Source organism: Vombatus ursinus, unplaced genomic scaffold (genome assembly GCF_900497805.2).
Source record: "Vombatus ursinus unplaced genomic scaffold, bare-nosed wombat genome assembly UNPS02014773.1, whole genome shotgun sequence".
Taxonomy (NCBI): domain Eukaryota; kingdom Metazoa; phylum Chordata; class Mammalia; order Diprotodontia; family Vombatidae; genus Vombatus; species Vombatus ursinus.
The window spans coordinates 865,086-884,743 of record NW_020954551.1 but is presented as its reverse complement, the minus strand read 5'-3'; the positions used below and the strand labels follow the sequence as shown (position 1 = coordinate 884,743).

General features: G+C 43.3%; 1 protein-coding gene across 2 annotated transcripts in view; it reads right to left on the bottom strand.

Annotated features, from left to right (window-relative positions):
• BMPER (BMP binding endothelial regulator) overlaps positions 1–18,819 on the bottom strand; it is a 289,084-nt gene extending 270,265 nt beyond the window's left edge. For both annotated transcript variants that reach the window (XM_027863683.1, XM_027863684.1), the window contains exons 1-2: positions 18,186–18,819; positions 16,655–16,740 (exon numbers count right to left, since the gene is read on the bottom strand). In XM_027863683.1, the coding sequence (XP_027719484.1) occupies positions 16,655–16,740; positions 18,186–18,321 (222 nt within the window). In that variant the 5' untranslated portion in view covers positions 18,322–18,819. The remainder of the gene's footprint in view (positions 1–16,654; positions 16,741–18,185) is intronic.
• Between the last annotated feature and the right edge of the window lie 839 nt (positions 18,820–19,658).

Genomic DNA, 19,658 nt, shown 5'->3' with positions numbered 1-19,658 from the left:
TCCCTTGAAGGAATCTTCCTTGTCTAAATACATATTCCCACAAGAGGAAGCTATTGCCATCTGGTTCATACATCCCAACATCCACCTGATGAAAAGTGAGACAAAGAAAGGCAAGCCCCTGGTAAGTAATCCCATAAGGGAGGAGAGAAGGCAGCTAAATCATCCAATGGGAGCTGCCCACTAACCAGAGGACACAGACAAGATCAGTCTTGGGCTCCCTTATCCCCAGTCCCAGCATTCCTCCTGCCCTCCCTCAAATTATGTTCCAAGTTGAAAAATGTTCACTCTTCTTGTTGACAGGAGTGAATTCCCATTAGGGCATTTCTTCATGAACCATGAGGCTTTGGGGCTGACCTTTTATGTGTCTGACTAGCTACTAGGACTAGGTATTCTTAGCAACTGGATAAGAGGAAGACGGTGGAAGAGCACAGGTGGGGGTGTTCACCAAAGAGAAACTCCAGCTGTTTTGGCCACAACCAGGTTAGAGAGGAGAGGGAGGGAGGGACAGGCAAAGGAAGAGGGAGAGAGGGAGGGATAAGGAGGGAGAGAGGGAGAGAGAGACAGATCAGCACAATAGAAAAGAACAGCAGTGATGTACAGGCACTAACTTTAGGGCAGGGGTCTTCAGCCATTTTGTGTCTTGATCTCCTTTGAAGATCTGGGGAAATCTATGGAACCCTCCTCAGAATCAAGTTTTTAAATGTATAAAATAAGATATACAGGAATGCAAAGGAAGCCAGTGATTTGGAAATGCAGCCATCTAAATATTTAAAATACAAAAGCACAAGCTTGCTGCCCTGGGCTGCAAAGCCCTGCTTTAGGCATGCGGTCACTGCCCAGTGTGTGTATGGGGGTGGGGGTGGCAGGAAGGAACCTGTCAAGTGAAGTCTCCTCCAGGACCTGGCACAGGTGCTTCCTCCCTTCTCCTCTTCCATTTGGTTTCAACAAACTTCATTAAGGTCTCCTGGGTACCAGACACCAAAAACACCAAGATGGAAAAAGAAGTCTTTGCCCTAAAGGCAACTAGGGCAAGGGGAACAAAACCTGGACCTAGGTAAATACACGGTACATATGGAGTAAATCCAGGAGGGAAAGGGCACAAAGGGAGGAAGGATTGGGAGAAGGGATAAGCATTATATACCTCTTATATGTGCCAGGTGCTGGGTGAAATGCTTTATTATAAATGCTATCTACTTGATCCTCACAACAATCCTGTGAGATAAATGCTGTTATCCTCATTTTCAGCTGAGGAAACTGAGGTAGACAGGGATTAAGTGCCTTGCCCAGGGTCACACACCTAGTATGATTTGAATGAAGATGTCCTGCCTCAAAGGAGGGCGATGGGGAAGGGAGAGGCTTCAAGGAGGAGGTTCTATTTAATCTGAGCCTTGAAGGAAGTTCTATATTTGAAGAGCCAGAGATGAGCAGTGAATGTGTTACAAGTAGGGGGGATGGCTTGCACAAATGCACAGAGGTGGGAGATTGTCAGAAACAGCTAGGAGTCAGTCTGCCAAAATGTTGGTGGTTAAAAGGGGAGAACTGTGAAGTGATCCTGAAAAAAGGAATCTGGTCGCTAGGCAGGATGTGTGTGATCCTTAATGCCAGCTCCCTGGAAAAGGCAACCAGAGCCCAGAATGCAATCATGTCCTGTTCCCCTGGGATGTGGAAGGCACTCCCAAACCCTGACACAGAAGACATTAAAAAAAAAAACCATTCAGATGACTGAATCAAAAATAGTCATTCTGGATTCTGGGGCAAGTCTCATGAAAGGAACTCTGAAGTCAACTTTTACAAACAAATTTGGCAGATCAGGGTTCAAATCTTGGCTAAGACATTCATTTGTGTGACTCTGGACAAGTCATTTAACTTCTCACAGCCTCAATTTCCTTATGTGTAAAAATAGGTATAATAATAGCACCTACTTCTCAGAGTCATTGTGAGGATTAAAAGAGATACTATTTTAAAAGTACTTTGTAAACCTTAAAGTGCTATATAAATACCAAAAAAAAAAAATACAAATACAAATTGGGGGAAGGGAAAGACCCCAGGATACAAGCTGGGCAAGAGTTCTCCTGAAGCATGACCACTGACCACGGTAGGGGAGGGGGAAAAAGCATACCCTCTGGCAGTTTCCAATTTTAACTAACTATTTTTGCTAACTATGTGCAAAGTTTGGCTGTTCCTGTTCTCCTGAAGGAGTAGAAGCGTTATTAGCACCCTCTAAATTTCACCCCCAGGGCAAAATCCTAGTCACTCTATCCTGATTCTAGCTCTGCTGAGTGCCAATGATGTATGTCACAGATTCTGTTCAGAGCTGTGCATCTGAACTTCAGTGATGGTACCCAATTCCCCAACCCTGAAGAAATGACACCTGGGAAATGATGGTCATTTATCAGAACTTTGATGCAGGAAATAACCAACTTAATTACAAAGTTCTCCCCTACTCATCACCCCCCTCCCAATAATCTTAAATTCAGACATGTGTTTGGATCCTAAACATTTAGCACAGTCCCTTGCTAACAAAATTCTGGGGGATAAATGCTTTGGATACTCCCATTCAGTAACACGGTACACCAAGGAGACCCAGACACAGCACCATGCAAAGGTCTATGGTGCCACCCTGCTTGGAGTCCACAGAGCAGGAGAAGGGGGGCTGTGAACTCTGAGATAATCCATGTATGCCCCGAGTGAAAGTCAGCCTGCAGAAGAGAGCAGAAGCCAACTTTCATGAGATTTCCAAGGGGTATGTAATGCACCACGATGCTCTCTGAAGAGTATAGACACAGGTTAAAGCACTGGGAAGACCTGGGCTCAAAATCTTGCTTCTGACTGTTGCTGTGTGACTATGGATAACCTACTTTATCTCTCTGTTCCTCGGCCAGTAAATGGGTGAGGGGTTTGGACTTGATTCCCTCTATGGTCCCTTCCAGACCTGGATCTATGATCTTTTGTGGAGCAAAGAACTCAATTCAGCTCTTCCAAGTCACGCACTAAAAGAAACCCTGAAAATGATCATTGAAAAGGGTGAGAGTCAGCTTGCTTCTGGTCACTCTGAGGAAAGCTTGGTAAAGCTGAAATTCTACTTCAAGCAGGAGAAGCCAAAGACATTTCACTTCTTTACCCCTCTTGGAGTCCATCTGAAGCTTAGGGTTTGGCTTTGATGGTTTTTTTCTTTTTTTTTTTTTAGGTTTCTTTTTTTTACAAAAAGAGAGGGGAACAGAGAGACATAGGATCAAAGAGAAAGACAAGAAGAAATGATATAAGGCCATCTGGTCACCCACAGAAAGGTAGAATTGCAAAATTGTGATCAAACCTGGGCTCTTCCAAATTTCCATTTTTTAGCCACATCTATCCTCCCCTCCTTCAAAAATAGCCTTTTAGAGATCAAACACAAGAGGTCCCCAGGAGAGTGCAGTGAAACAGATGCAAAATAAAAATCCTGAAAGATGATCTGGCCAATGTCCATTCTGTCATTGAGAACTTGACGGATCTTTGGGGAAAAGTACTTTCGAAGTCTAAAGTGCTAGCTTCATCATTTGCTAGCCTCATCTCCACCATCATCACTTCGGAAAAATCGGAAGGTGATTGATTTCAAACTGGACTGGACCTTGGAGGTCTAGTCCAAACTTCCATTTTACAGATGAAGAAACTAAAGACCACAGAGGTTAAGTGACTTACTCAAGGTCACACAAGTAGTAGGAGATTCAGAGCTGGGATCCATACTCAAATCCCCCAATTCCAAACCCAGTGTGTCTTCCCCAGGTCTCATCACTGCAAAAACAAGGTTTCTAAGAGTTCTTTTGTTCTCCTTGTTAATCAAACTAGAGAGGCTAGTTTGGGCCCCTGGTGCCTATGGGGAGGCCTAATTTTGTTGTGAAGCATCAAGTCCTCTCTTTTTTATCTGTTTTGGTTTAACAGATTGTAACCCGAGGATTGGCATTGGGATGGCTGACCTAGGAACCACTCAGTTGGTGCTCCTAGGTGAGTTCTATCCATTACCTAACTTTAAAAAAAAATTGCACCAAACACACACACAATAAGGCCTTTGTCCTCACAAAGAAAAACACAATTTTCAACAGCTCAGCTCTCAGAAGCCAAGGGAACTAACATCCCCAACCCAACACAAACACAGGGGCCCGTCCAAAGCCTCAAGAGTCAGCTCTGTCTAGGGCTCAGGATGGGGGAGGGGGGGTGCAGTGGACAAGAGAGTATGGCTAAGTTTTTCACAATAACCCCTAAGAGAGGAGGTTGACTAAAACTGGGTAAGCCTAATGCGGGTACCTCCCGAATTGTTAGGGCACAGCTCTGCTCTTGGCAGGAGAATCTTACTCCTAACAGGCACGGCTCCCGTTATTACAAATAGGAGCCAAAGGCCTGTCATCTTTAAAATCCTATACTTCCAAATGAGATTACATCTGCTTCAAGAATGCCAAAAAAGAAAAAAGGAAAAAAAAAACACCTTGATTATGTAGAGAGGCTGGCCTTCTGGGCCGTTTTCATGGGAAAACATTACTTAAGAGAACAAGACATTCCAATCCTGGGAAACTTTTTTTAAGTAGATGTTTTATTAAAACCTTAACACTGAACATCAATATCACCATCTCAACTCACTTGGTTACTATTTACATTTAAATTAATTAATTTCAATGCATAAATATCATAACAATTTTTTTTCCAACACTCCCTCCAAGTCCTCATTGGGATTCCTTGGTTGTTCACTCATTTTTATCCACTCTCTCTCTTAGTTGGCGATAGTACATATGTATTCTTCTCTTTTATTTCTCTTTTTTTTTTTACATTATTTCATAAAGGTCTTTCCAAATTTCTTTCTCTTCTTCATACTTGTTGGTCTTAATGATATTATAATATCTCATTATGCAACTGTATTCCCAATTTTTTTAATCATTACCTCACTACTGGACAATGAAGTTGTTTTCATTTTTTCATCATCATCATTATGATTGGTGTTATTATTATTATTATTATTATTGATATAATTATTATTATCATTTTGATGTTCAGTTGTTTCAGTCCTGTCCAACTCTTCATGACCCCATTTTTTGGGGTTTTCTTGACAAAGATACTGGAGTGGTTTGCCATTTCCTTCTCCAGCTAATTTTATAGATGAAGAACTGAGGCAAACATGGTTAAGTGACTTGCCCAGAGTCACACTGCCTGAGGCCAGATTTGAATTCAGGTCTTCCTGACTCCAGGCCCAGCACTCTATCTACTGCGTTACCTAGCTGCCATTATCATCATCATCATCATCATCATCATCATTATTATTAATATTATTGTGAATATTTTGACAATTACTTAGGTCACTGCCATAAAAAATGTTTGAAAAGACAGATATTTTCTATTGTTTTTGACAACACTTTCAAGAGATAGCCACAAAATGACTGGGCTCCGAAAATCTTGAGAGTATTCATGTCCCAGATTCTGGACCAGGAAATTCCTTCTAGCTCTGTGTGTCCAATCCACAGATTCCTTCTCCTCCGAGGTCTCCCCTCATCTCCCCAGTTGTCAGTGCTGCCCCCAATCACTTCATGTTTTCTTTGCATTTACTCATCTACATATGTAGTATCTCTCTTGTAGACCAGGAGCTCCTGGAGGAGAAGGAATGGGTTTGGGTTTCTCTTGACTTTCCCAGCACTATACTTTGCACACAGTAGGTCCTTAATAAATGATTGTTGAATTTCTAATACCCTTCCCAGCTGTAATTCCTAGAAAATATAACAGAAAAGAAAGAAAAACAAATTTCACACCTACCTGCAAAGTTAGCATTTAAGCCTCTAAGTTCTAGGATCCTAATACTTTAAAGCATCATTACAAGTCAATGGAAGAAACAGGAATACTAATACAAGTAAAGGGTCACGCAACCATAGGCGTGGTCAAAATCCCACTTTGATATTGAACAATTTCTTCAAGAAAGTTGTTCTTCCTAAATGTTGCCTGGTCCATTTGTCCTGACTAGAGGAACATTCCAAAAACATTTCCAGGGTCAATTGCATTATTTACATGAAATTCATGAGATTTCAGGTCCTTAACAATTCCATGTGGGGGTTATTCAACCATGTTACCTAAGATTTTTCCTCTTCAGGAGGATGGAGTCCTTATTTATGTCAAAGGATTTATTTTTGTTTGTTACTTATAATTTATTTGTGGCATAGTGTGACAGATAAGAAAGTTGGGCCTGTAGTCAGGAAGACCTGAGTTTAAAACTGGGCTCTAGTGTTTACTAGCTTTGCGACCTTGAGCAAGTTACGACCTCTTTGAGCCCCAGCCAACTCTCTAAGATCGTAAGTTAGTGATCAGTTGGCACCTGCCTTGATAGAAGGAGTTCCCATGCACCAACAAAACCACCAGTCCTTGGCATGTTGATGGAGCTGTACCTGAATGAGTTCTTCCTTCAGTCTTACTGCTGTACCGAATTTTCATCATCACCATGGCAATCCTATGGCTGGCTCCCTCCCAAAGAGTTTCTGCCAAGTCCTATCCCTAATCAAGCCAATCCCATTTGCAAGTGTTCAGCAAGACTAACCCTAGAGACGAGCAAAGCGTCCATTACTCACAGACCCAAATGGTGCCAAAAGGACACAACATCCCTCCATCGAGATTCTCCTAGGAAAAAGCACTGCTAGATTTATGACCTGACATCATTGAGGAAGAGAGAGAAGGCTTGAGAGCTAGCTTGCAAATTCTACAATGCACTGACTCTGTTCTAGGACAGAAAACACATTTGGCCTCTAGGGCTCATTGACACAACAGTATTATTATTCCAACATGTCACAGGAGTCTACAACATATCACTAAGGCAAGAAACACTGGGCTGGGGTGGAGAATGAAGAAAAAGCTCAATTTCATCCATTCCTTCATTCATCTTTCATCTAGTCCTTTAATATTCAACAAACACTTACTAATTGGCCATACTTTCCTTCCTTCATTCTAGAACACACCTTTATCTCTTGGTTTCATGATATAAATGGAACCATGAATTATGACCCAATCAACTCTGCCATTGTTCTTAGATGTATATCAATCTACACCTCCACAGCCCCACTCACCATCTATATAAAGTGTCCCCTCCCTGGCTATCACTCCCCTATTATAATGTAAGAACTTCATGGGCAAGGACTGTCTCTCCTTTTGAATTTGTATGTCCAGCATTTAGCACAGGTCTTGGAACATAGTAAGCTCTTAATAATTTTTAATTCATTTATTGCCATCAAGACAATAGGGATGATAACTTCCTTACATTCTAAACGGCACTGTGACTAAAGTGCTAGATGCAGAGTTGGTTAGACCTATATTCAAACCCCACCTCCAGTAGTCACTAGCTGTGTGATCATGGGCAGTCATGTAATTGCTCTGAGACTTAATTTCCTCTTCTGTAAATTAGGAACAATAAAACCTGAGTCACATAGCTGTTGCGACAAGCAAACCAGATAATACGGGATTGTAGATTTGATGATGGGGGGACTTCAGACGCCAGCTAGTACACATGCCCCTTTATTTAACATCAGAGGAAACTGAGGCCCAGGAGGGTTGTATCATACCCAAGATTATATAGGTAGGAGGTGTCAGAGATGAGATTAAATCAAGATTCTACTTCAGAGCCAATTGTCTTTTCACCTGACTACAATGTCTCACCTAAAGTACTTTGCAAACTTAGAAGTGTTGTAAAAATGTCTTTCATTATTATTTATCCCATTCTCGGTGGAGTTCAATAGAGTTCAGATGACTGTAATGATAATGGCACCTAATATTATTTCTGTTCACTCTAATTATTGGCCAGCCATTAGCAGAGCAACATAGAAGAAAAACTAAAAATGGCCAAAATAAAAAAGGAAGCACAAAGCACATGTACATAAACCAAAGACAGACATCTTCCACAAGGAAAGTCCAGCCGACGTCTGTGGTACCAAGGCACTAGGCAGTCTTCCCAGGACTACTGGGACTCTGTATCCTCAACCCTTCCCAGCTCCCTCTAAAACTTAAGGGAAAAAAGGACATGACCCCTCAAGCTCCAGCATCTTAGAAGATTTATCTTAGAAGAGCACGTAACTGGCAAATAAAGAAAAAGGGACAGCCATAGACCAGCAGACAAATACCAGAGGATTCTGAGAAGTAATAAGACCATATCTGAAGAAGGTCTTGTCAAAGGTCAATAAAAGTCATCCAGTTCTAAGCAAAACTACCCCCATTCCTACTTAATATATAACTGGAAATGTCTTAAGCAAGGGCAGACTTTCATCATCCAATAATAAGGGAATGGGGGGGTATTGATTATTTTGGAGACAAGGAGACCTGAGCTCAAATCCTGCCATGGGTGATGTGGACTACCTGAAATCCATTTAATTTCTCTGAACCTCATCTGTCAAATGAGGCTATGATACTTAACCTCCCAGGACTTTTGTGAACCTCAAATAAGATTACGTATGTGAAATGTCCAATAAATACCTGTTAATATTATTGTAAAGCCTTGAACGCCTTTAGCCCTCAAATTCATTGGCCTAAGTTCTTACTGGCATGTAAATGATTGATATAGAACCTTTCTAGGAGCTCACATTCCATTTGGTTGAAGGGAGATGCCACTATCTCACCAAAGGTGCTTTTTTATTGGGGGGGTGTTAAAGTTAGTCAAGAAATCACAGGTGTATGGGTGTCTTGGAGAGGGAGGGGGAGAGTCCAGAAAGCAGAAACTACTCAAATTCCTTTGCTTCCTTTTTTTTCTGGCTCTTTTAAGAAGTCACTATTTGGGTGCCAAGGGGGGGGCGGAGCCAAGATGGCGGCACTGAAAGCAGTGACTTTGCTCCCCCAAACCCCTCCAAATACCTGTAAAAAATGGCTCTAAACAAATTCTAAAGCAGCAGAACCTACAAAAAGACAGAGTGAAACAAATTTCCAGCCCAAGACAACCTGGATGGTAGATTAGAAAGGTATATCGCATTGGGCGGGAAGAGGAGCGAAGCTCAGTGTGGGTGCGCAGCGACCCTGGAGCAGGCCTCAGAAGAGAATCGAGGGCAGCTGTGGTGGTTTCCAGACTTCTCAACCCACAAATGCCTAAGACAACTTAGAAGGTCAGTGGGAAAAGTCTGTGACTGCGGTGAGAGAGGAGCTCAGTCGCAAGTCCCCAGTGCGGCCTCTGGGGCAGCAGCTGCCTCCTGAGCTCCCAGCCCACAGACTGAGGGGGAATCGAGTGGCTGATCAGAGGGGCATTACAGGGATCTCTTTGCCAGTGCTGAGGCAGGAATCTTTTGCTTTGATGACAAAGAAGATCAAAACATACAACCAGAAGAAGACAACAAAGTCAAAGCTCCTACATCCAAAGCCTCCAAGAAAAATATGAATTGGTCCCAGGCCTTGGAAGAGCTCAAAAGGGATTTTGAGAAGCAAGTAAAAGAAGTAGAGGAAAAACTGGGAAGAGAAATGAGCGTGAAGCAAGGAAATCATGAAAAACAAGTCAAAAGCTTGCTAAAGGAAACCCAAAAAAATACCGAAGAAAATAACACCTTAAAAAATAGCCTAACCCAAATGGCAAAAGAGGTCCAAAAAGCCAATGAAGAGAAGAATGCCCTAAAAAGCAAAATTGGCCAAATGGAAAAGGAAGTCCAAAAGATTACTGAAGAAAATACTTCCTTAAAAATTAGAATAGAGCAATTGGAAGCTAGTGACTTTATGAGAAATCAAGACACTGTAAAACAAATCCAAAAGAATGAAAAATTAGAAAACAATGTGAAATATCTCATTGGAAAAACAATTGACCTGGAAAATAGATCCAGGATAGAGAATTTAAAAAGAAGGCACTATTTGGAGAATTTAGAAGTGAGGAAAGATGTGAGAGGATAATTTAATTCTTGGAGATTTGACTCAGAATTCTCCTCTGTCACTTTTTGGACGATTAGCCATAGTGGTGATTTCCACTATTATTTGTCAAGGTCTTTGATTCCATCAGTGTAGACACTCTCTAGAGAGCTAAGAAGCCCTCATTTGAATCCCACCTCACACATTTACTGCATGTTTGACTCCTAGAAAAGAAACTTATCCTTTCTGAACCTATTTAAAATTATTTAAAACTTAAAAAAAAAAAAGTTTATTGACTGAATTAGAGATCTATGTGTAATGTTTCTCTGAAATTTATCGGGGGTTGTCCACCATGATCCAAGACCGGAGAAGACTTTGAGATAAAAGGGACCTCAGGGTCATCTGGCCCAACCCTTTCATTTTATGGAAAAGAAAGCGTAGCTTATCATAGTTAGGCACCCACTGAGCCTGTGTAAATGCTAGGGGTTCTTTCAATGACAACACAGTATCTGTCTTATGAAAGCCATCTCCTTCTTCCTCAAACATGAGCCAGACACTGACAGAGGGAATCTACCCATTCTCTTGCTAGTCAAAACAACAAATAGCATGATTTCATTGGTGTAGGGTGCAGAGGACTCCCATTATAGAAACTCCTTCCACCAATGTAGACCAGCACCAGCCAAGCATGGATCTTCTTTTGTTTTTGTAGAGGAGTGGACAGATCATTCCTTCTTTTCCCAGTCGCTGGGTGGAACTCTTTCCTATTCTATCACATTCCTCATTGCTTTTTTTATGGGTAAAGTTCAATTCAACATTACAAAATGGCATTTCAAAGAAGAAACTTAAACTACAGGCTAATGCTAGCACAAAACAAAAACTGGGACAAACACAGTTCTCATTTCTAGTTTTCAGAGTTTCAGCCTCCAAGTTTTTATCAGGTTTCCAGTGTCAGCCTGAGCTCTCGGCTTTCCATTCACCTCCTTCTCTTCATCATTTAGGTGATAAAGCTTCAGGAAACCCAAAGACCACTTCTCAGGTAGGTGCCTTTGGTAGGGCTGAGAGTGGTTTTAATGTTCAAAGAGCAGAGGGAAAACAGTGGATGCCAAAAAGCACACCAGCATTGCTAGTTTTTGCTAGCAGCTGTTACTTTGGCAATGACCTTTTTTTTGTTTTTGTTTTTTTTAATAATTCTGAAGAGAAATGTATAAAGATGTGGGGGGGGGGGGTTCAGAAAACAGCAAAAAAAATAAAAACTAAAAGATTATAATTGAAACTGAGGAAAAAACAATGCTTTGCTTTCTGACTAATGAATAAGCATTTATTCAAGAATCAGTCTTGGCTTAGTGGAGAGAAGCCTGGCCTTGGAGCCCCAAAGACCTAGATTCAAGTTCTGATTGATGTATATTAGCTGTGTGACCTTGACCAAGTGACTGTGACCCAAGTAATACCCTAAAGCCATGAACTATCAAGAACTTGCTGAAGTGCATTGGAAGAGGGCAGTTTTTCTCCCCCTTCCCCCAAGCTCCTCCTACCCCCCAGAATTCCCTAGGCTATTGAGACCCCATTTTTGCTCCCCCTTTTCCCTCCCCAAAATGACAATGGGTAAATCATTTAACTTGGATGCCCGGAAACAATCCTCTACTGCTTTAAGGTACAGACGAGCTTCTGATTTATATTCATTTATTTTGGTGTTTTGTTTTTTGTTTTTTTGTTTTGTTTTGTTTTGTGTTTGTTCTGGAGACAATGGGGGTTAAGTGACTTGCCCAGAGTCCCACTGATTTATATTCATTTATCAAGCACCTACTCTGTGCCAGGCTTTGCACTAGAGACACGAGGAAAAATGCAAAACAAGTCTCTACCTTCAAAGAAACTAAACGCTATTCCATCTGTACACATATCACTAAATTTAAAAAAAAATATGTATTGTTCTAGCTGGAAAATAATTAGAGGCAAATTGGGAGAATTAGCAAAGGACTTGTTTAGGAGATGGCCCTGGAAAGGAGACCATGTCATAGAGTGGAAAGGACTTTGGTTCTACAGCAGGGGATCTGGGTTCAAGTCCTGCCCTAGGTGCTTACTATATGTATAATCTTGGGAAAGCTGTTTCCATCATCCTGGGGCCACTAAAGAAATCAGGCTATTGATGTCGATGGTGTCTGTATTCTCTTCCAGTTCTAAACTGAAGATCATATGAGCCTTGAAGGGCTTGGTATCAGTAGCTGGAGTTTCTGAACTACAGGCAGGTATCAAAAAAAAAAAAAAATCTATCTGTCTACTGAAATACCCCTGCTGCTCACTGGCTCATTACCTCTAAGGACCATGTTCCATCTTTCTCAACTTTTCCCTTGAATGGATGGCCTGACTTTTTTTTGGCCCATTCGTTTTAAAACTCCATCCATCACCAACCAATAAACAGGTTATTCTTGGAGCCTGGTTTGTTCTGGCAAGATGCTTGGGCTTATGCAGATGATGATAAATGAGAGTCGAATTACCCAGTTCCCCCCATGGCTACCACTGCCCTCGCTGTCATCATCAGCATCCCCCTTGAAATGAGCTCATTCCACCTTTGAAACTATTCCGAATGCCAGGAGTTTAAATCGGGCAAAGTTGATTTTGTGGGCTTTTTCGAACTTTTACACTGTAATTATATACAGGCCCCCATGCCACCTATTTCCTCCAGACTGTAACATTTTACGTCTTTTTTTAGGCTTATGTTGAGGTCGTTTTTTTTTTTCTTACATGTTATGAAATAAGATATAAGCTTATTCTGAGCGCTAGGCGTCTCTCTGCCAGAAAACTGCCCCAGCAGAAACCAAATCTGGCTATTTTCTTCATCCAAAGTACAGTTTACACTATTCTATACCCTATTAAAGTACATACATAAAACCAGCTCCAATGTAAGCTTCCCCACAGGTCAGCTGGAATCCTAACACTACATCCCATGGAGTAGGTGCTTCTTAGGGCACTCCTGAAAGGCTCAAAGGAAAAACACTGGAAAGCTTGAGGGAGTCCCTGAGGTCCATGAATCCATCATTTATTTCACCGTTTCTTCACTTCTCTCCTCAGATCTCTAGCGAACACAAAACTGGCCCCCTATGAAATCACAGTATTTAACGCTGGAAAGAGACCTTCCGGATCATCCCATCGAACCCTCTCTTTCTTTCAGATGAGGAAATGGAGGCCCACAGGAGGCAGAGACTCACTCTCCTCTTCCTAGGGGTGCCTCTCCATTCACCCTCAGATGTCCGAGAGTTAAATAGCCCTGCAATCGCTCCATTACCAAGTGTGCCTGGGATTCTATGGTGGGCAACCTTAGAGGGAAGCAGGCACATCCAGAAAGAGAGATGAACTGGAGGTCTACTCTAAAGCCTCTCTCTAGTGACCGCACTTGACCAAAGAGGTTATACAATGCTCTGCACTCCATGAAGGCTTCTCAGCTTTGAACTGCCTGGAATTTAGACTCTCAAGCACTCCCAATCATGTCTATGGGTCTGTCAGCAGGCAGAATCCATCTTAGTTCCTGCTCATTAGCAATCCCAATTTCCATAGTTAATAATAATAATAGATAGCATTTATGGAGCGCTCTAAAATTTACAAAGTGCTTTCTGAGAAGCATCTCATTTTGTCCTCACAACAATCCTGGGAGGTAGGTCCTATTATTATTCTTATTTTGGATGAGGAAACTGAGGCATAGACAGGTTAAGTGACTTGCCCTGGGTCACACAGATAGTGTCTAAGCTCAAATTTGAACTCAGGTCTTTCTGATTCCAAGGCCTTCGTTCTATGTACTGTGCCACCTAACTGCCAAATTATGTGAGTGAGTGTGTGTGTGTGTGTGTGTGTGTGTGTGTGTGTATGTATGCACGTGTGTAGAAAATGTGTTTGTGTTAGTCATTTTCTGTCATGTCCAATACTTTGCTACCCCATTTGGGGTTTTCTTAGCAAAGATACTGCAGTGGTTTGCCATCTCCTTCTCCAACTCATTTTACAGACGAGGAAACTGAGAAAAACGGAGTTAAGTGATTTGCCCAGGGTCACACAGTTAATAAGTGTCTGAGGCCAGATTTAAACTCAGGAAAATGAATTTTCCCAACTCCAGGCTGGGCATTCTATACACTGGGTCATCTCCATGCCTTATATATACAATAGATATGCATGTATTTGTCATATATAATATATATTATATAGCATGTGTTATATATAATATGTGTTGTATATGACACATATACATATATAATATATAACATATGCTATGCAAATATGTGCAAGTGATTTTTCTATTAAAAAATAATTCTTGCTGATCTCATACTAGCCATCAATGATCCCCAAAGGTTCTAGTTTCTTTAGGGGCAGATAAAAATCAATAGTCCTATCGTCTCTCTGAACTACACCAAGGTTTTCCTAACTTTGTACGATAATGTTCTAAACAGAATGCATCTTCCCAGAGCAATGTCGTGGGAAAGAGAAGTACATTTGGAGTGGCAGGACCCAGAGACTCACTCTTACTGCCTCTACTTAACCCCTTTGTGACCTTGACTAAGTCACTTAATTTCAGTTTTCTCAGCTATAAAATGAAAGCACCGGACTAGCTTACCTCTAAGGAACCTTCCAGCTCTAAAGCTAGGAAACTATGACTTATCTCTGGGCCTCACTTACCCCAGATGAAAAATGAGGTGGTTGAACTGAGGTTATAAATGTATGATCTTATGATCCACTTCAGAACTAACCAGGGCAGACACATTAAACAATATGTACCTTCAGAGAAAGGTGTAGAATTTCCTTCTTTTTTTTTTATTTTGAAAATGATTTCCTTAGTTTTACTAGATATTTTCAAATACTTCCCTCCAACTATTAATTCATTTAACAAGCATCCATAAAGCACTTAATATGTTCCAAGCACTATGCTAGGTGTTGGGGATACAAAGACAAAAGAAAAATGCTTATGGAAATGGAAGGAGATTTCCAAAAGCCCCTCATCGCTTTACATTGTAATACTCAAATAATTTCTTGGAGAAAAATCATGTTTTATCTCTGGAACTCTAAGCACTTAAATATTACCTAATTAGAGTAATTTCCTCTGAACCCCTAGGAGATTAAATAGGAATCATTCAGTTCCATTTTGCAAATAAAGAAAAAGGAGTCTGAACTAGGTTACTTGCCTTAAAACTAGTTAATAAATCTTCGACTAAGCCAAGATTTGACCTCAACGGATTCCGTCAAGCAGTCCCGTATATCCACATCATTACCTAAACTCTCCACTGTAAAACCCCACCAGCTCTCTAGCAGGGTTCTTTCTGGGTCTCTTGATCTTTCTTTAAAATCCTAATGACAATACATTTTCCACCTCTGCCGCCACTGATTGACTTCATCCTTAGATCTTACTTAATCATTCCTGATCCCCATTTATCATTTCTTAACGCTGACCTCACCACTTATTGGGGGAAAGTCTGGGTGGCTTAAACACAGATGGCTCTTGCTAAAACTGATAAGCACACTTTCACCTATTCACCATGGACGCCAACAAACAGAAGCCGTCGCTGCCTTTAGCTTTTCCAGTGGGGTTTTATAGACACGTATGGCTTTGTTTAAAAAATGTGACCTGGTAAACGGCATGTAAAACACTTAAAGTGTGTGTGTGTGTGTGTGTGTGAGAGAGAGAGAGAGAGAGAGAGAGAGAGAGAGAGAAGTGAAGAAAGAGAGAAAAAGAAGAAAGGAAGAGAGAAAGAGAAAGGAAGAAAAAGGGAAAGAGAAAGAGAAGGAAAGAGAGCAAAAAAGAGAAAGAAAGGAAAAAAGGAGAAAGAGATGAAGAGAAAGTGAGAAATAGAGAAAGAACAAGAGAAAGGAAATGAAGGAAGGAAAGAAGGAAGAAAGAAAGAAAGAAGCCTAATGATTTCATTTTAGTAGTGTCATAAGCCAATTCCTCTCTTCTGGTTATGTCAATTATTTAAATAGCTACTCTTCAATTACAAAATTTTTAAAGAGAATTTACAAAAAACAAAACAAAAAAATTACAAATGAAACCCCTGTTTATTATGGTAGGTTATGGTAATGGTAGACTTATGGTTAAAGATAACTCAAGATTATTCAACTCAAAGGGACCTCTCAGGGACCATCTAGGCCAACCCCTTCATTTTATAGACAAGGATACTGAAGCCAAGACGGGTGAGGTGAATGGCCCAAGATCACATAGGTAGTAAGTGGCGGGGTCAGGATTTGAACCCAGATCCTCTGACTCTAAATTCATGCTATTCCCACTAGAGTCACTGTTATCTGCTAGAAACAAGCTTCACCCTCCAACCTCCATAACACAGGAGTCAGATACTGATTCTCTGTCCTTCTGAACCTAATGGTCAGAAAAGGCAAAGTACCCATGGTTGCTCACTAATCTTCATTCTGCCTTTAGCTACACCCACCTCTCACTCAGCCTCCCCTCCCCCCCACCACATATACTTCTTCTCTCCCAGACTGAAGCCACACCCCTCTCTCCATTATCTTTAAATGCTATCTATGGCTTTCTATGGGCTCTTAAGAAGTAACAACCTGGGTATGAAGTTTAGGGGGATGTAGGATTCAGATGCAATAATGCAACTACCATCACCAAAGGGAAGGATATCACCCAATGTAAATATTCAGCTGACTTCTATGACTCTGATGTCGAGGGGGTGATTGATTCTCAGAATCAAGGCCCGGAATTTCCTCTCCCTAGCAAAGCTCAGAAACAAGCCAGGATTGCATAAAAGCATCAGATACCAATGATTTTCTCATAGGAGTGACTTCCTTTTACATATAGTTTCTTCCCCGCCTCCAGGGCCCTAAACCTTCTTTACTGGGGGAGGTTCAGACTTACCAAGCAGACACACATTATGCATGGGTTGTCGGTGATAAAAGGGATCTGGAGCACTTCACCTTCATTTTCACATTTAGCAACTGAACCTGTGATGAGATCAAGACGGTTTTTAAATTGAGTTTTAGTTCAGTGGCTGATAACAAAATGACACCATGATTTTATAGTGGCTCTTTTTTGATTCCTTCCCACCCTCTTCCAGAAATTCTTCCGATTAGGTTTCCTCTTTTTCCTTTCTTTTGGGGGAGGGGGGAGGGTGGAGGCAGTGGATCGGAGTGCCACTGTTACTGAACATTTTTGAATACCCGCTATGTACCCCCTAGACACGGCAGCATTTAGTCTGTGACCATTCAGGGGATCTGTCTTCATTCCAATCCACTAGATAATTACATTCTGTACCCGGACTCTGCTAGTCATCAGGGCTACGAAGACCAAAAAGGGACTAGTCAGTCCTCAAAAAACTTATTTTTACTGACATTCAGTGATCCCCCACCCCAAAATAAACAACTTTAAAATGAAACACACAGAAACAATTCAGGTCTCCTAAAGCCCATTTTGGCTCTATTTTGGGGAGGGAGAAGGGACAGGCTTTCCCTGTCACTGAGTAAACTACCGTCTTTCTCAGTTGGTGTAACCATCATATGAGTGAATAACTATTCTACAGCCATAGAGACGTTCTAATCTAACATCTTTCCCTCAAAAAAAAAAAAAAATCTGATTAGACTCTTGGGTAAAAATTGAAAATGGACCCAATTAGAGCTCTCTGCCCCGGCCCCCTCTCCGATCGGCCTTTTATCATCCTGCCTGAAATCACTTTTTGAAACGTAATCCTTGTTGCTTTTACTAGAAATTGACTCAACACCCTTTTTTATGCACCAGGTGTCAGTAAAGTATGTCCTCCAGAAAAAAAAAAATAGCTTAGGTCTTCACCTGCCTGAAAACATATAATTATATCCTGCGAACATTATCCTTAAAAAAAAAAAACAACGCGCTACTTTCTTTAAATTTAAGACTTGGGTAAGTGGTGCATTTTGATGCTCCAGTAGCACCCGAGACTTGAAGAAGCTCGTAGGCTAAGAGAATTAGCCGTAAGTGCACCCTGAATGAGGACAGGGATAGTTAAATGCCGCCTGGATTTGGGAGTCGGGGAAGAGGGACAGGCAAGCATTCGAAGGATAGAGGGGAGCCCGCGATCGGAGACGCGTTACCAGGCGCCGGGTCTAGGGAACTCTTGCCACGTGAAAATCATCAGTCTTCTCCCTGCCTGCCTGTGCCCCAAGCCGCGGCTCCAGTGACTCCGTGCCTATCACCCAATTCACATATATTCCTCTGCCAGATGTGTGTCCCAGGCTTTGGCTAGCCTCTGCAGGCGAGGCGATTACCAGGACGGAAGGAACTGAGCTAACTCCCTGCTCTGTCCGCTACCGGCCCCTTCAAGAGCTCCCTCCCAGGTTGCCTCCTCAGACTGTTCAGCACCGCCTGCAGCAGCCACTGCAGCCTAGGGACACTACCTCTGTTTCCCCTTTCCCCCTACCTGTCAGGAATGAGGAAGCCAGAGACATCTGGACCCACAGGTTACTCAGCAGCAGCCAGACACTGAAGGCGATCCCAGGAGAGGCCAGCCACTGCCGCGGAGCCAGAGCCCGGACGCTGGGGGAGAGCCAGAGCATCGTCACCTGAAGGCAATCCGGGGCGCCTGGAGGCAATCCGGGGCGCCTGGAGGAGGGCTTGCCGCCGCCGCTGCCGCTGCCCTTTCTTCCTCCTCCTTGTCCCCCTCTCCTCCGCGAAAAGAGCGTCTTCTCAGTCGGCGCGTCAGGAGACGGGGAGGGATGCAGTGGGAATGGTAGGCAGGGGAGGGAGGAGGAAAGCAAGAGGGGTGGGGGGCCGCCGGGAGGAGGGGGCCGGCCCGCGGCTGCTCTTATCCTAGGAGGCTTTTTTTTTTTAAGGGAGTTAGTTTCTTGAGGCTCCTCCTCAACCCCTCCTGGAGCCAGACAGCGGCAGGCGGAGTAGAGAGGATAGACGGACGGACTGACAGACGGGGCTGCCGGCTAGCGGAGCCTTATCAGCCCGTGGGGAGGAAACAAGCAGGGAGGCGGAGCAGAGAAGACAGACGGACAGACAGAAGCGTCCAAGGCAGGGAAGGAAGAGACAGAGGAGACAGAGGAGACAGCAGGAGAAAAAGGAGGAGACAGAGGCTAGGAGGGTCGAGGTTAAGCAGTGCAGAGACAGAGAGACAGACCCAGGGACAGACCCAAAGACGGAGGCAGAGCCACACGGTGTGGAGTAGGAAGGGAGACTGGGAGAGAGACGGACGGGGCAGCAGCAGCCGTGGGCGGCCCAGCCCCAGCCCGGGGTGCAGCGGCGGCGGCGGCAGCAGCGGCGGCAGCAGCGGGGCGCACCGTGCCGCACAGGCTATCTGCTAGCCGGCTATCTGGCTGCTGCCGCTGCGCTGCAGGGACTCGACACCCTGCCCGGGTGCTGCGGGCCCCAGCGGCGGCCGCAGCAGCTGTCACCGCCCCTACTCCCGCCCTGGGTTCCGCGCGCCCCCTCCCCCGTGGGTCTCTTGCACGCGTGCGCGCGCGCGCACACACACACACACACACACACACAGACACAGACACACACGCGCACACACACTCGCACACACACACACTCACACACACACAGAAACACACACACTCACACACACACAGAAACACACACAGACACAGACACACACACTCACACACACAGAAACACACACAGACACACACACTCACACACAGAAACACAGACACACACACACACACACACACACAGGCTTGCACCCCTGCGCTCGCCTTCGCACACCCGGACCGACCGACTGGGAGCTGGGGCGGCAGGGATCTTCTGGACGGGCAGCCCCTGGACTTCCAGGCAAAAGAAGCAAGCCCTAGCTGCGAGCCCTTTCAGGATCCCACCCCGTCCCCAGATTGGATCGGGATCATCCAAAGGAGAAACCGAGGCAGCCTCGGAGTCACCGAGCGTC